Raw genomic sequence first — 17,973 nt, 5'->3', positions numbered from 1 at the left:
GAGATTACCAGGGTGGGTATGGAGAGAGAAGTGAGGAGGATCACACATAGGAATAACCACAGTGTTTATGGCAAGTAAGAGGAGAAAGGTAAGAGAGAACAAGGTTCTGAGGCCAAGGTGGAGTCATAAGGAGGTGGTAGTCAATAATATCAATTATTGCAGGAAAGTCAAAGAGAGTAAGTACCGAGAAAAAGCCATAAGATCTAGAACCAAAGGATCTTTGTGATCCTTCAAATTCTAGTTTCAACAGAATGGTAGAACTGAAGACAGAATACAAAGGTAAAGATCAAGTGAATGAGAATAAACCATACATTGGAAAATTTGGATGCTGAGAGGAAGGAGAGGAAAGAAACTCCAAGCTACATACAGACTACACACAGGACTATAACACAGATTTTTCATTGACAAAATAAGTTTTTAAAATTAAAGTGCTAAATGTTATACTTCTATTTCTTACCTGGCAAAGATGAATTCATACAACTCCAAATTTCAACCTAAAATTGTAATCAACAAAAAGTTTTTATGTAGATAACCGGTTCCTAAATATGACAATTAATTTCTACAGAAGTTATGGACAGCTAAAATGATTATGGTTGTGTCTATACAGTCGATGTTCTAGGACTATACGTACATCGACCAACTATTTAGGGAAGAAAAAAAAGCTGAGATACAAAAATATGCTTGTTCTTTCCCCATTTTTCCATCTAAGGAGGAATCTGATTACTCAGGATACTTACTGGAATCACTGTTTCCAAGCACACAGACAAAGTGTCTGCAGAGTAACTAAAGGATCATGTGTCAGTTACAACTATTTGATCATCAACTTTTCTTTTCCTTCACATAACACATGCCACAGTATCTAAAGAGGTTCTTTCAGGCTTTCTGGGCCTGACCCATAAGCACTCCAAACACTGAGGATAGCATAAGCATCAGAGATATTTTAAGTTACATAATTCAGACAGGCAAGCAATGTATCTATTATATGTCAGAAAACAAAAAGATAGGAATAACAAGAAGTCACATATCTCTCTTATCTCAAATTCAACTTTTCAAAATCAAAATAAATATGAGATTTAGTTATTATAGCTACTCAAAATACAATAATAAATAAAATTACAAATCCCAGATAAAATATTATAATAAAATTTAAAGATTGATATACATTTATATTTGACTGTTTTTAGACCTACCTCATAGGACAATAAAAGATGAAAGACAATATTTGATCTAGCAATCTGTGTAAAGATCTTTTTAAAGTAGCTAGTTAAACTTAACATTTTACTTTGACCACAAATCCCAATCACATTTAAAAATTGCTACATCTGAAAGTAACTGATTAGATGGCTTCATTTAGACAAAAGCTTCCACAGTCAAATTAAACAAAACTTACCATTGCTTCTGGACAATAATCTGGGGCTCGCTGCAATAGATGTTTTAGTCGGGATTCACTTTTTGAGGAGAAAATCTATTGGACCAAAAAAAAAAAAAAAAAGGATTTATGGAATTTTTTTTTCATAAGAAAGAAGGAAAAATGTTTTATCCTTTAGATTTATCAATTGCCTAGAATATTTTCAAACTTCCTTTTATAAATGGAAAACCTCTGAAAGGATCTAAATTAAGCTGAGGTAACATTTCTTAAAAGGTTGGTTAGTTTGGCAAATAATCAAGAAAGTACAAATACAGCAAGTCTAGACTCTTTTCTATTGAAAAACCAGGCTACCAACCTACCAACCTGTTGTGGGGGGGTAGGGAGAGACTGTGTGGAGGGGGGAGAAAAACAAAAAAGGAAGAAAAAAAGATAAATTTACCCTAAACTGTTTTATAAACTGCTTTTAGTTAACTAGTGATGATGAAAAATAGACTATGTCCTACCCTTGATGCTGGTAAAGAACAAATTTGTAAAAAGCATTATGGCACATAAGTTCTCCATAAATAGAGACAAAAGCCTTTTTTAAAATATACATGCTCAGGTGCTGACGAGGCTCACATACCAGGCTAAATGGCTAATTTCCAAATAGGATTTTAATTAATGCAGTAACAATTTGTGTCTCAGTAAATTATAAATCATTACATTTATCAGACAGACCATCATGGTTACCTGCAAATAGCTGAGACTGTAAAATCCACGAATGCTAAGGACAATGAAAAAGGATTTATCTACAGTTAGTTTATTTAGTATCCATTTTGCTCCAAAAATACCAATTACAACTAAGAAGTGAGAACAGCTAGAATATCACCATCCTGTAATTCCTAGTGAATAGTACATTTATTTAAGGCAGTTATCAGAGATGACTACTGACATTACAAAAAGAAACAACCAGACACAATATCATTTATGAGGAAGACTTGCCAAACAAACAAAATAAAAACAAAACCTTACCTGAATCTGATCAAGCCTCTGGATTTGTCTTATAAGGCAGCTGCTAGCCTTGTGTGACTATTTAAATTTAAACTTAAACCAATTAAAATTAAACAAAATGAAAAACTCAGTTCCTCATTCTCATTAATGTCATTTCAAGTGTTCACTTGGCATATGTGGCTAGCTGCTACCACTTTGGATTGCATAGGTATAGAATACTTTCTTCATCATAGAAAGTACTATTGGACAGCTATGCTCTAAATCTTACTACCAATTACTAAAAGTGTAGAGCAAAGAGGAACATGTTAAACAATACCATGGGTATGTGAACAGCAAAGTTTAAACTGGGGAAACCCTAAAAGATAAATGACTAAATTCATTCATCAAATAAATTACAAGGGGAAGCTCACAGATCAAAAGATATTTAAAAGATATACAACCAATTAGAATGCTTATATCTCACTTGGATCCTGATCCAAACTAAAAAAACCTTATGAAATAATTAAGAAATCTGAATAATAACTAGATATTTGGATATTACATATTTATTTATTTAAAAAGATGACCAGTAAGGGGATCTTAACCCTTGACTTGGTGTTGTCGGCACCACGCTCTCCCAAGTGAGCTAACCAGCCATCCCTATATAGGGATCCAAACCCGTGGCCTTGGTGTTATCAGCACCACACTCTCCCAAGTGAGCCATGGTCCAGCCCTTGAATATTACATTTTTAAAGAAGTGATAATGGTATTGTTTTTTGTTTTTTTTTTAAATGAGTCTTTATAATCCTTATTATACAAACTGAAAATTCGGGGATCAAATGATAAGACAGCTGGGATTTGCCTCAATATAAATTTGCCCCAATATAATGGGTGTGGTGGGAGGGGAGGAGTAGATGGGGGTATGAATGAAACATAATTGGCTATGACTTAATACACTGAAGCTCAATATGGGGGCTTGTATACTTTTCTTTCTATCTTTGTATAAATTTGAAATTTTTTACTATTAAAAAAATGGAAAATGATAACAATGAATGATAAGAAAGAATGAAAAAGAGCAACAGAAAGAAAGGAAGAAAGAAAGAAAAAGAAAGAAAGAAAGAAAGAAAGAAAGAAAGAAAGAAAGAAAGAAAGAAAGAAAGAAAGAAACAAAGAAAGAAACAAAGAAAGAAAGAAAGAAAGAAAGAAAGAAAGAAAGAAAGAAAGAAAGAAAGAAAGAAAGAAAGAAAGAAAGAAAGAAAGAAAGAAAGAAATGCAGGCAGGCATAATAAGCATATGACATTGGTAATGAAATGGGAAAAAGCACAGAGAAAGCTAAGCTTTCACAAATCCCCTCTTCTCTTGACTCCATCTCCCCACAAAAAACCGAATAAATAAAAAACAAAAAAAACCTAAAAAAGCAAAAAACCTACAAGGACTTGAAACAGCTTAGAACAATGGAAAGAACATGGAACTGAGAGTTGGAAATAATATATTTTGAGTAACTTTGGGCAACCTACTTGGCCTTACACGAGGTGGTTATTGACTGGTGGCTAAGAGTATAAACTTTGTAATCAGACAGATTTGGGTCTGAGCCCCTGCTCTTCAAGTCACTGGTTTGGGGTCCTCGGTAAGTTACCTTTTCTATCCCTCGATTTTCTTACCTATAAAATGCAGAAAATGACATTACCTCCTTTAAGTGCTTGGTATAAGAATTAAATGAAATAACACATGTAAAGGGGTATAGCAAAGGGTCTGGCAGATACGGAAAAAATGAAATAAAATTTAGCTCCCCAGATTCGAGTTACGTGAATAGCTAATAACCAACATTAAGAAGTTAGACAATGTATCAGGTCTCTTCTGTCTCTAAAATACAATTCTATAAAGTAGAGTGAATTAAACTGAGAAATATATACTTATTAGGAATACATTTAAGGAAGCCAACATGTATATACTTTTTTCAGATGATAAGATAGACTTGAATATAAGTAGTCACTTTTTTCACTAAACAACTGGTAATCACCTAAAAAGAAAGATGAACGCTTACCCAGAATATATACTAGAATATATGCCATGATTATACAAATCACCTCAGAGTGAAGAATTTAATAACCAAGACTGTACTCCATTCAAGGCAGAAATAATGCCATCTACAAGCCTTATAATCCTGAATTTTGAGGGTTTTTTTTTTACCCATATTTATCTCCTCCATCTGTTATAAATTCATTTCCCTTTGTCTTCAAACAAGCAAAGCCCTCTCATCTTGAAACAAATCTTTGTGTCCTGCACTGACTTACTGACTTTTCCAGCTTTTTCCTTTCATTGCATCCATTTCTTCACCAATCAACTCGCAAACATTGGTCAGCTTCCTTTAGCAAGGGCATGAGTACAACATGGATGAGTAAGATGCAATCCCTATATTCGAAGAATTTATAATATAGTTGGGAAGATGAGATATATATAAAAACTGAATACATTTTTATAAGTTTGAAAAATTACATAAATTTAAAATCTTTTTATTAAAAAACATTTTTAAATCCCTGCAGTATGACTTTTAGCCCCACCATTCCAGTCAATCTAGAAATATTTATTCAGAGTTCCAAGTGTTAGGCATTGTTCTATACACTGAGGGACTCAGCATAAACAAAGCAAACAGAAGTACCTGCTCTAGAATATCTCTGGTAACAGTCTTCTTTTTAAAAAAACTAAGAGTCTTTTCTCACATCTCAAACCCCTTAACTTTTCTTTGGCATCTGACATTGTTGATATAAATCATCACATTTATTTTATTGACTATTATAAACCACCAGCCCTGGCTTCTTATCTAAATTCAAATTCCAAAAGTTTTCATTCCAAATCTTCAACTGTCTTCACACAGTGGTTTTCACTGATAATTCAATGACTCACTTTCCTCCCCAAACCAAATCTTTTTCCCAACCTCCCTACAGCCATCAAGGGTATTACTATTCACCCCAACTCAAAACCTAAATGCCACCAGGGCTCCATCTTCTCTTCATTGCCCCCTGGTTGAAGAAATAATGATTCGTCACTCCTGGTATTTCCTTCCATTTGGAGTGAGTTCTACTAGTTTGAACAGCCCTGGTCTCTCTCCACACCCCTCACTCCTCACATGATTGGGATGACTAACTTAACTGACTGTTGAGTCTGGTAGGAGAAAGTGAGCATATGTAACCCAGCCCTTACCGCTCCTCCTCTTGGGAGTAGGTCTACTTCTGTCATTTATTGCGTGCCTGGAGATAAAAGGCACATTCAACATCTGTGTAACTAGTAATAAATGTAACACGTTGAGAGCTATCTGCCTTATTTCTCGATTAGTTAAGAACTTAGGGAAGAATGTTTTTTATTAGGGTGACTATAGTATTCAATTAATTTGCTAAGATTTTAAGAAATTAGACCTTGCCTGCTGCAGATGTCTTATTACAAAACACCTCTTAAAAATCATTCACCCTAGGGAATACCAGTGGAAAAAGTAAAAACAAAGTGAAAAGTCAGGAAAGCAGTGCTTCCAAAAGTATCAGAGCTACTTTAAAAGTTTCCTTATTATGGCCATTTTTGCTTTTAAAAGCTGTTATTCTAGCAGTAAATTTGCAGAATACTTAATTTGCAATAATTTGACATATTGAATTCTCTAATAGTTATTTAGATGAGCTGAGTCATCTTTCATGTCTTAAAATCAGGGAGTATCTTGCAAAATCTAAGTCCACAGTATTGTTTGAGAGAAATTACAGTCTCAGTTAAGTAGCTTTCCCAGTCTTTGAACATGACAAAATAAAATTATTACTTAAAAATTCCTCCAAAAGATGACTGAGACCATTATTTCTCAAGTGCCATGTCTTGAACTACACAACCAAGATGATGAAAGAAAGGTAGGACATTACAAACAGGTATTACTTCAGTGGAGCTTGCATTAAAAAGGCTCACCCAGAAAAATCCAAACAACAGAGAAGTTTTAATAGTACAATGAACACCCACATAGTCTTCACCAAGATTCACCCATTATTAACATTTTGCAAACTTCGCTTTAACTCCACATATACACATATTATTACTACTACTATTTTGATTAATAATTTTAGAATTCATTGATTCATTTGTTCCTAAATCCTACCATGTTATCTCCTAAGAACAAGGACACCATCATACCTAATCACAATACAATGACCAGATTCAGGATCACAGTATTGATACACTATTAAGAGGGTGCTTCAAAAAGTTCTTGGAAAAATAGAATTAAAAGATAATACTAATCTTTCCATGAACTATTTGAAATACCCTCATATTAGTTAATATCCAATCCATGTTCAAATCTCACAAATCTATCCCAATAATGTCCTTTATAGCAATTTTTTTCACTCCAGGATCCAATCCAGGATTATGCATTGCATTTAGCTGTCACGTCATTTAGCTTCCTTTAATCTGGAATAGTTTGTTAGCCTTTTTTCGTTTTTGTAACTGATATTTTTTGAAGAGTACAGGCTGGTCTTTTGAGGAATATCCCTCAATCTGGGTTTGCCTGATTGTTTCTTCATGATTCAGGTTATGCATTTTTAGCAGGAATCCTATATAAGATACTGTGTTCCTTCTTAGTGCATCATATCAGCAGACACATGTCAGTTTGTCCCATTATTGGTGATGGGAACTCTGATCACTTGGTTAGGGTACTGTCTAACAGATTTCTCCAAACAATTATACAGTCATGCACAATGTTTAGGTCAATGGTCAACTATGGACCACATATACAACCGTGGTCAGAGCAATAGGCTATACCATACAGCCTAGGTGTGTAGTAGGCCATACCATCTAAATTTATGTAAGTACTCTCTATGATGTTTGCACAACAATGAAATTGCCTAACAATGCATTTCTCAGAACATATCCCTATCGTTAAGCAACACGTGACTATATTTTACAAACAGTTACATAACTAACAGCCTCAACAATTATTATGCAAGCTTACCTGTTCACATACATCACGGCACATTTGGTTGTCCTTTGAATGATTACAACACAATGCACCTAGGGAGAAAAAATACATATCTGATGTTCCACTGTTAAATAAACAAGATGACTAAGCTAATTCAGATGGTTACACAAACCGTTTATTCAATAGATTATTATTATTACTTATCTTAACTCAACAAACTTTACTGAGCACCTATTACAAGCAAACGATAGTGCTAGATTTGAGGACATGGTGCCTGTTCTCAAGAAGCTTTCAGTCTAAAAGGGGAGACTGCATTTAATATTAATAGCTAGTATTATTGTATGCTTTCTATGTGGCAGAATTTTACTGTTTGTTTTATGCATTACTTTATTCAATCCTTAAAATTACCCAATGGACTAGATTCTATTGTTACACCTATAATACAAATGCAAATGACAAAAGTTGGCGAATTTTGTTTTGGACCTGTTGAATTTGAGGTTCCTGTAGGACATCCAGATGGAAATTCCAGTAAAATCAGAAATTCAAGCCTGGGGTGTATGTAAAGTCAAGCTTAAAGATCCAAATTTGGAAGTTATCAGCATAAAGGCGGTATAGGGACGTGAATGGTACTGTCTAGGGAGAGTTTCTAGTGAGAAGTGAATATAGCACTAGATTCTAAAGAACAGCAGCATCTGAGACTTAGGAAGAAACAGGGAAAGAGATTGAGATGGAACAATCAGAGACGGAAGTCAACCATGAGAGGCATCACAGGAGAAGGAATAGTTAGTGTCATGCACAACAAGAGTCAAGTTAGATTGAAGACTGGAAAAAGGAAATGAATTTACTAATTAGAAGGACACTTTGTGACCTTCACATGTGCTTTCTGTAGAGCTGGTAGGAGTGAATGATATTAAGGAGTAAACCAGAGGTGAGAAAATACAGGAAGCAAATATAGATTCTCAAGAAGTCTGACAGTGATGGAAAGGATATAGAGAGTGGCAGTCATAGGAGGATGCAAAATCACAGGAAGAATTTCTCCCCTTTTTTAGAGTGGTAAAGATGAGTTTCTTTATAGACAGAAGGAAACGGTAGAGAGCTAATGCTCCTCTGAGAGAACAACGTCTCAAGAGGAGTTCAAAGAAGATGAAATCAATGTATATGTGAAGGCACTATCCTTGGAAATAAGCAGGGAATAACTTTTCCTCCAAGATATTTATTAACTTAAAAAATATTTTATGAGGGGCCGGCCCAGTGGCGCACTGCTACAGTGTGCTGCTTGGGAAGCGCGGCAGCGCTCCCGCCAAGGGTTCGGATCCCACATACAGACCGGCCGCTCACTGGCTGAGCAAGGTGCGGGAGCAACACCGAGGGTTGCGATCCCGTAGCCGGTCCTGGTCCGGTACGGGCGCGACACTGAGGGTTGCGATCCGTTGCCGGTCACGAAAAAAGACAAAAAAAAAAAATATTTTATGAGCAGGTTATCAAGTACCAGGAATTGATTCATTCACTCATTCGTTCAACAATCACAAGTCTCTGTCCTCATGGAAATTACAGAGACAGATATTAAACAAATAAACACACATACATATACACACATACATATATATGAGGGTACTTCAAAAAATTCATGGAAATATCCATATTATCTTTGAATTCCATTTTTCCATGAATTTGTGTGTGTGTGTGTGTGTGTGTGTGTGTGTGTGTGTACAGAGAGAGAGAGAAAGAGAGAGAGAAAGAGAAAGAGAGACTATATGAATACATGTATACAGCTGGATTGATCAGGGGCTGCTTAGGACTGGCAAGTCAAGACACAAGGTGAAAATATGACATTTCAGGCAGCTATATCTGATACAATGGTTTAAAATATATTTTTTAACAAGAGAGAGAGAAAGAGAAAGAGAGACTATATGAATACATGGATACAGCTGGATTGATCAGGGGCTGCTTAGGACTGGCAAGTCAAGACACAAAGTGAAAATATGACATTTCAGGCAGCTATATCTGATACAATGGTTTAAAATATATTTTTTAACCTACATATGTGTGTGTATATATATATGCAACATAATCCTCTCTTCAAATAAAATCCATACAATTTAATATATAAATTAGATAATAGCAGATTTTTTTGATTGAAAGTAGGATTGGTATTGGGGACCTCCTGTGTAACAATGATGTGCTCTTTTGAAGTGCTCTAGAAGTTGGCACTTTCTACTTTTCTACCATCCCCTAGCACAAAGGTCATATGAGGGCAGAAAATCCAGCTGATCATGAGCAAAGATAACTCAGGATAACATAAGGTCCTAATAAACACAGGATTAGCAAAAAGTAAACAACTAGGCAAACTAGTTGATTGGGCTTAGGGATTTTTGAAAAACAGTTTCTTGGAGCAAAGGTCCATTCAAAACAGAAACACAAAATGTGTTATAATTAATACCCCAGTAACAACAAAGGTTTTATTAAAAATTAAGTATAAAAGCCTATTGTTTTCTATTTAATGGTGGTAAAGATCAAATTTATAGTGGAGTGATCTCCAAAGTTAAATTTTTGAAATAATTATTTTTTCATTAAAACAAATCCCTCAAAAATTTGGAAAATAAGAAGAAAAAGAAAAATGATCTACATTCCCATTCTCCTGTCACAACCTCTGTTGACATTTTGGCCTATTTTTCTTCTTGTCTTTCCAAAAGCTTTTTCTGGTATTTCTGACAAAACGAGATGAAACAGGGCAGCCTGAAGTCTTTTGGTAATAACTCCTTTCCCCTTTCCAACCAAGCATTCCTCTGTAATAGTACATGTTCTCCCTCAAGAGGACTGCCACTCTCCATGAACAGGATGGGGGCAGGCCTCTACTTCATCAAGTTTTTATACCCTCTTCTTACCCTTAGCCATAATTGTACTAGTACACATTCTTCTTCCTTTGAAACAATAAAAACTGATTGGAGTCTTTAACATTGCTTTTTTTTCAAGAAATAAATGTCTACAAATAGACATCAATTCATATGCCTTCATTAAGGATTGGGGAGAAGAGTTCAAATGCAATTAATGTGGCAATTAAAGGTCTTTATCTTTTTTAGAGCAATTAAAATGGATTAATTGGGTCATTCTACTACTATGGTGCAAAAAAACTCTCTTAGGCCTAACGTTTTCTACAGGAGAAGACAATAAATTCTAGAAATGTTTTGGTTTTATAACTCAATTCTAATATGTTCTGCAAGAATAATAGTTTAAAACTCTAATTTTATAAAATGGAATTGAACAGATAAAAGTAAAATAGTTAAAAATAAAATGATACTGACATGATAAAAATAAAAAGCACAGGTTTTTTTTATTTTCTTTTAATGAGGATTCAAAAAATCCTCGTTAAAGATATCAGGATGAGTGTCATATCTTGCATTCTTATTCCCAGAGTCTGTGATTATAAAAATAATAAAAACCAAAAATTGATTACTAAAGGCTATGTTTTGGGGTTTAGGAAGGTATTCGTGTGGCCTAGAAATATGCAAGCAGAATTATCCAATAATTAGAAACATCAAGGTCTGGCTGCTGGTTTTGGCCACGTGTGTACTAAAGATAGGCAAGTAAGCAGGAAGCACATGCTCCAGCCACATGCAGAAAAATGCAACTTCTAAGGCCAACTAGTATTTAAAAAAACAAATACACACCCTAATCTAAAAATAAGAAATATCCATAGAATTATAAGATTTTTTGAAGTTAACAGGGATTTTGCTACAGAAGCTTCCCAAAAGCTATAATTCAAATTTGGCTAATGAAAAGCCATTCTTGTTTTCTTTTTAAACAAAATAAAGATTCCTTCTAATTAATGTCTTCCTAAAGAAACTAAAAGAGAATACATACATATATATGTATATCCCACACTATTGAGGGGAAAAAATAAATCTGAGCTAATACTTGGGAAAAGGCCATTCTAAATAAAAAAGATATATTAATTTTAAAATCTGGTCTTATTTTTATTATTTAAGTAAAATCTTATTTTTAATCAAATTTTTATTTTAAAAACAACCTGGAAAATGACAAGCACTTTAAAAACATTTAAATGACAACTGCAACTTTAATTTATAAAAACATTCATGCAATTGCCACATTTATCCCTTTAAAAATATATGTGTGTGTATATATCTATACAAAATATATTGTCAGCCAAGGGTGAGCCAAATAGTAAAATGATTACCCATATACGCACCACCTCTATTCAACATTGCTAACATCTTGTCATACTCCTCTGTCTGCCTGTTGGTATGTATAGGCAGATATATATTTTGTTTATTTCTGAATTATCTGCAAGTTACAGATATACTTCTCCATTGCTTCCCTCATACTGCACTACTACAGCAGCCAATTATATTCATTCAATTCTAGTATCCATGACTGCCAGATTACTTTTTTTTAACAGACCTTTCATGATGTTACTCTTCTAATCAAGGGCCTACAATGGTTTCCTGTTATTCCAATTCTAAATTTTCCAAGTCTTTCTCTAGCCTTTCCTTCCCTAAACTTCTAACACTTTTAACAAGGAAAACCTACATTTACGTGGAACAGAGCCCTCTGCCTGAAATGCTTGGTGCCCCTTTCCTGCTGACTTAAATCCCAAATATCTTTCAAGGCTTAAATCCTATCTTAGCTCTTAGTAAGCCTTTCTTCTCTAACAACCCCAGGCCGTGTTGATTTTTTGGTTATTTAATACCCTACTATTCTAGTCAGAACTGGAAACTTTAACACTTAACTCTTTTCTAATCATTCATGTGAGTTCTTTTGGTATCCCCAGATTAACTATAAGCTTCTTGGTTCACTCAGCACAGGGCTCAGCTCAAAAATTTTTATTTGTTCATTAATAAGTAATAATATCCTAGTTATACAATGTCTTCTTAATAGGAAAAAAGTACAAAAAGTCTTATTTCTCTCACTGTACTACTTCAGTACCACATTTCATATGGTAACCCACCCATAATTTAGCAAACATCATGATTTTTTGGCTTAGGTCAAAAGATAAATTGGACCCAATCACACACTCAGGCAAGAGGTAAGCAGCTTCTGCAGTATAAGGTCAAGAAGAGCTGGGGCTGGGAAAGCTGAAGTTTTATGAAGATGCAGAAACTGTGAGTAAAACGAGGAAGCTGGCTGGTAGAGAGAGGAAAATGTAAGAGATGCACAGAGAGAAGCCATGAGAAATAAAGAGACTGTCTCTAAAAGCAGTCTCGGTTCTTGGCAACTTTCCAGTTCCTCAAGCAGTCCCTGAGGTAGAAGTGTGCTGAATTTTGTACTCTTGAATTTCCATGTGGTTTCTTGTTAGATGCTATATAATCAGCCTTGTGATCCTTAGCTACCTTGGTTTTTGTTCCTTGAGGTCAAAAGAACCTTAACCCAGACATTCACCATTATGAAACAACTCCAGCAAATGATTCTTCTTGAGTCCTTCCCAGATGCTAATAGCCAGTATTCTTGGATAATTCCGTTCACCAATCTGTGCTTATCTATAAAACAAGGGATCTAAAAGTATGGCTCCCAATGGTATATCCCACAGTCAGAGTGTGTCTCTTAAGACACTATGTTTTTCTTGTAGTCTTGTTCAAATTATCTATGTGCTTTAGAGCATCCATCATATTATGTGCTCTATACTTGACAAAAATCACATGATTTTTTTCTCAAATATACTCTTCAGATTTAGAATATAAACAGATATGTACTAATACAACCACATAATATTACCAATGTAGATATTAAACACTTTTGGGTGATATTTAATGTATGAATTTCCCAGCCCCCTGAAGGCAGAGACCATGCCTGTTTTTGCTTATCACTTTACACCCTTTGTCTATCACAGTGTCTGACACTATTAACAGCTTAACAAATGTTTGCTGAATGGTTTACTAACAGGTATAAAACTTAGCTTAATAAGCAATGGATTTGGGACAATTATTCCTAATATCATCTTACATATATATAAAAATGGAACTTTTGATTTTTTCCCTGCCTTACCTGCCAACCCTCCTCCTACAGGCTCCTTCCTGTCTTCCCTACCTCAGTAAATTTGCTGAATGGTTTACTAACAGGTATAAAACTTAGCTTAATAAGCAATGGATTTGGGACAATTATTCCTAATATCATCTTAAATATATATAAAAATGGAACTTTTGATTTTCTCCCTGCCTTACCTGCCAACCCTCCTCCTACAGGCTCCTTCCTGTCTTCCCTACCTCAGTAAATGGTATCAACTTTTACTAAAGAGTTTCTCAAGATAAAAAAACCTATGAGTAATCCTTTATTCCTCCTTCCTTTACTTTCCTTATCCAAGCCATTAACAATATATCTTGAATCTCTCCTCTTCTATCTCCACCGTCACTCTACTATGAGCCAAAATTGAGATCCTGCTTGAACTATTACAATGGCCTTCTAGTCACCCTGCTTTTACTCTTACCCCATTACTACACGTGTGTGTGTGTGTGTGCGTGTATTTTTTTTTTTTTTCCACTCAACAGCAAGAATGATCTAAAATTTAAGTCAAGGGCTGGCCTGTGGCTCACTTGGGAGAGTGTGGTACTGGTAACACCAAGGCCACGGGTTGGGATACCTATATAGGGATGGCTGGTTAGCTTACTTGGGAGAGCGTGGTGCTGACAACACCAAGTCAAGGATTAAGATCCCCTTACCAGTCATCTTTTAAAATAAATAAATAAATAAAAATAAAATAAAATTTAAGTTAAATCATACCTCTCTCACTTAAAAACTCTACTGGTTTCTATCTGCATACAGAAAATAATCCACAATCCTTATGTGGCTTCTTGCAAGCCTCAGTACCATTGAGCCCTAGCCTACTATTTTGCTCACTATGTTCCAACCATACAGACCTTTTGTTGCTTAAGTCTTAAGGCCTCTGCACTTCTTGGACCCCTAACCCTGTCTTTCATAAGAATAGCACCTACTTAGCCTTTAGATCTCAGCTCTAAACTTTATCTTCTCAGAGAGTGTGCTCTTCTCAAGTCTATGTAAAAAACCACTCCCTGTCCACTCACACAATTCTGTTACTATCTGATTTAGTTCCTTCATAGCATACTTATCATACCCACAAATCATTTTATTTATTGTCTCTCTTCCCTACCCTAGAATGTGAGCTCCTTGAGAGCAGCAGCTCTGCACCTAAAACGGTGCTTGACACATAGTAAGCACTCAATATTTTTTGGATAAACAACCCCATAGTATCTATTTTGCTCTTTTTAAAAAAGCACATTTGTAATGTGTAAAAACCACCTCCTTCACATCTTCCCACCCTTTTTCTGTAAGTTCCATACAGTAAAAAGTATGATGAATGAAAGATTACTTAAACCTATGGATGCAAGATAGGAACTTTTAGCAGCATACCAGAAAAAATTATCATATCTGGTCTATCACCAATCCTAGCTCTTTCTACAGTGTGGGCCAAGATACTTCTTTGGGAAGAGAATCTGCTTCTTACTACTTTGCTCCAGATAGGCATTTTCTTTTTCTTTTTTTCTTTTTTTTTTTTTTTTTGTCTTTTTCCGTGTCCGGCAACGGATCCCAACCCTCAGTGTCGCCCCCGTACCGGACCGGGACCGGGACCGGCAACGGGATCGCAACCCTCGGTGTTGCCCCTGCGCCTCGCTCAGCCAGTGAGTGGGAACCGGTCTGCATGTGGGATCCGAACCCTCGGTGGGAGCGCCGCCGCGCTTCCCAAGCGGCGCACTAGCTCAGTGCGCCACCAGGCCGGCCCAGGCATTTGCTTTTTCTAACTTAAAATTCATCACATACTTTTTCAGGATTCTAGGCTTACTATTACATAATTCTTTAAATGTCAGCTTGTTGAAACCTCGCCCTTAATGTTACATCTTTCTCTCTTATGTACTATTACAAAACATCTTAAATAAAAACAGAGCTACTCTCAGTTATCAGGTGCCATGACACACAGATCCTGAGACTGCAGCATAGGGTCCCTTCCCATCTCCAAAATGATAATCATTGAGCAAGTCATATCACTCCTTCACCTCCACCCCCAGGGGAATAGGAATAGTCAGGGCAGATAAGATTTGTAAAGCCTTATAGAAGAGGGGGTCAATAACCTGTAAAGCTTTATACCAGAGGAAACAGAAATACCCAACCTTGGATGGGAGGGATAGAGAGAGGGGAATGAAGGCTGTCTGAGTGGGAATACAAGCCGGGCCTTCATTGAAATACAATTTAATATTGTCTTCTCAATTTCTGTTTAGGATTGAAGAACATTTACTTCATTTCTACAAAACCACAGTGGAAGCCTTTGTGCATTATATTACTCAATGTTCTTTATGTAAGGAACCAGGCAATATGTGCTCCCTAGAATTTAGTACAAGGAACAAATCTCATTTTTTAGATCACACTTGGAATTTTTCTTTTTATCAAACAATGCAAACTATATGTTGTCATGAACTCTTAGAACTGGAAAGGCCATTAGAAATAAACTACCCCAGGGGCCGGCCGGGTGGCACGCCACTTGGGAGCATGGCGGCGTTCCCGCCGAGGGTTCAGATCCCACATACAGACCAGTTCCCGCTCACTGGCTGAGCGAGGTGCGGGTGCAGCACCGAGGGTTGCAATTCCGTTACCGGTCCCGGTCCGGTACAGGCGCGACACTGAGGGTTGCGATCCGTTGCCGGACACGAAAAAAGACAAAAAGGAAAAAAAAAAAAAAAAGAAAGAAACTACCCCAGCATTTTCTAAAGTATGCTATAGGTACTATGAAGAAAAAAAGAGTTTTATCAGCAAGCAAGTTTCTTTCTTCCTATTAACAATTTTATTGAGATATAATTCACATGCCGTGAAATTTACCCTTTCAAAGTGTACAATTCATTTGTTTTTAGTATATTCACACAGTTGTGCAACTATCACCACTATCCAATTTTAGAACATTTTCATCACTTCAAAAAGAAACCCCATACTGTTAGCAGTCATTCCCTATTCCCCCAGCAAATAAGTTTCTACCATAGGAATCCTTGGACCCTTTATTGTGAATCTCTTTTGTGAATTTATAAAACAAGGTACAATGTGCAGTGTTTCCCAAATACATAATAGCTAACATTCAGTGCTTACTATGCTAAACTCTGTACATGTATTATCTCAACTAATTCTCAGAATAAAATATACGAGGTACCATATACAATAAATGTAATTATTAAAGTACAAAAAGATTAAGGATAAGTAACTTGCTCAAGTGTTTTGTGTGGATTTTTGTTTGTTTGTTTGTTTGTTTGTTGATGACTGGCATGAATAAGGATCGGAACCCCTAGACCTTGATGTTACAACACTAACGGGGCCAGCCCAGCTAAAGTGTTCTTAATCAGTCTATTCTACTAATTCCCACAGAACCAACTAGTTGTGGGAGAACGGACTAGTACTCTATGCACCATAACTTTGTCAGTGCTTTTTAGTTCAATCTCTTTTAACTTACTGAGAAAAATGGGACCCAGAAAGGTAAGCTGATTTAGCCAAGAATACACAGCATTCTCTCTCGTTCGCTCTTTTTTCCTTTGGTTTCTGGGCTAATTTAAATTTAGAACTCAATTACAGTTAACCATCATCCCAGGTTCCTGACACAATTCTCTCCCTTCTTTAAATGTCTTTCTTTTAAAAAATATTTATTTCAACATCGTAAGCCATCTTAAAACCTTGTTAGGATTGGCTTTGCTTTTTCTAGGTGTCTGTCTCTGTAAGCAGTGCACTTTACCACTTTTGCACGTACAAATCCCAGATATTTTTAAACGTCTAGTGGAGTTAGGGGGAATTACTCAATTTTCCGCCCATCCCAGATGGATGTCATCTCTGTGTGTGTGTGCATCCACAGCCCTTCATTTCCTCTGGACACTTCTGCCTTGCATTCGAACTACTTCGAGCTCCTGTTGTACCCCACCTCCTAGCCAGAGAGCTCCTGGAGGGCAGGAGTCGGCATCGACTCCGAAAGCCCAGCCAGTGGGAGACAATCAATAAGCACTGAACAGTGTTCTATCCATCCTTGGTTAATTCCTCTAGAGCAAGAATAAAACCCTCCTCAAGCCTGCCGACTCCCAGAGAGCAGGGTTTGCTGATTTTCAGTGGCTCCCGCCGGAGCCCAGCCCTGTCTCTGACATCCAGTGCACAGACCAGGCAGGCTGTGGGGCTCGTCAGTGCCCACCGCCACCGAGGCTGCTCTATCCGAACCAAGTGGGGGTCAAGTAACAAGTAACAATAACTGGAGGGCGGCAGTAAGACGGCTGCACATCCGAAATCCCATCCAGCCCTCGCGGCGATCCTGGGTGAAGCATTTCACCCTGTTCTGACAGGGAGCGGAGCCAGGCGAGGGGGCCAGGGCTGAGCAGGGAGCCCACGTCTGTAGGTGACAGAGCAAGGCCTCGAACCCGGGTCACCGCTCCCTGTTCAGAGATCTTCGGGGCGGAGAGAACGAGGGTGGAAAGGGGTCATCATTCGTCCCGCTTCGGCATCCCCTCACCGGGACCGCTGAGACCTCCCGAACCTGGGTCACCGTACGGGGGCCGGGTCTGGGGGTCGCGCGCACCCCCGCCCCCTGCCCCGCGCCATCTTGGAGCCCTGAGGCGGCCGCTCTGGACTGCCCCGAACCGCTGCTCCAGCTGTTACTCACCCGCGCTGCCTGGGGCCAGGCCCCCCGCCACCTCCGCGACCCCCGCCAGGA

The 17,973-nt window shown here is 37.1% G+C and overlaps 1 protein-coding gene across 1 annotated transcript in view; it reads right to left on the bottom strand.

The window, feature by feature from the left end:
* RECK (reversion-inducing-cysteine-rich protein with kazal motifs) overlaps positions 1 to 17,952 on the bottom strand; it is a 76,774-nt gene extending 58,822 nt beyond the window's left edge. The window contains exons 1-5 of the mRNA XM_008578088.1: positions 17,923 to 17,952; positions 7,314 to 7,372; positions 2,099 to 2,132; positions 1,391 to 1,465; positions 458 to 494 (exon numbers count right to left, since the gene is read on the bottom strand). Of these exons, the coding sequence (XP_008576310.1) occupies positions 458 to 494; positions 1,391 to 1,465; positions 2,099 to 2,132; positions 7,314 to 7,327 (160 nt within the window). The 5' untranslated portion in view covers positions 7,328 to 7,372; positions 17,923 to 17,952. The remainder of the gene's footprint in view (positions 1 to 457; positions 495 to 1,390; positions 1,466 to 2,098; positions 2,133 to 7,313; positions 7,373 to 17,922) is intronic.
* Between the last annotated feature and the right edge of the window lie 21 nt (positions 17,953 to 17,973).

The sequence above is a fragment of the Galeopterus variegatus genome, unplaced genomic scaffold (assembly GCF_000696425.1).
Source record: "Galeopterus variegatus unplaced genomic scaffold, G_variegatus-3.0.2 Scaffold1628, whole genome shotgun sequence".
Lineage (NCBI taxonomy): Eukaryota > Metazoa > Chordata > Mammalia > Dermoptera > Cynocephalidae > Galeopterus > Galeopterus variegatus.
Note: the sequence above shows the minus strand (reverse complement) of the source record. Positions and strands in the feature narration are given on the sequence as shown.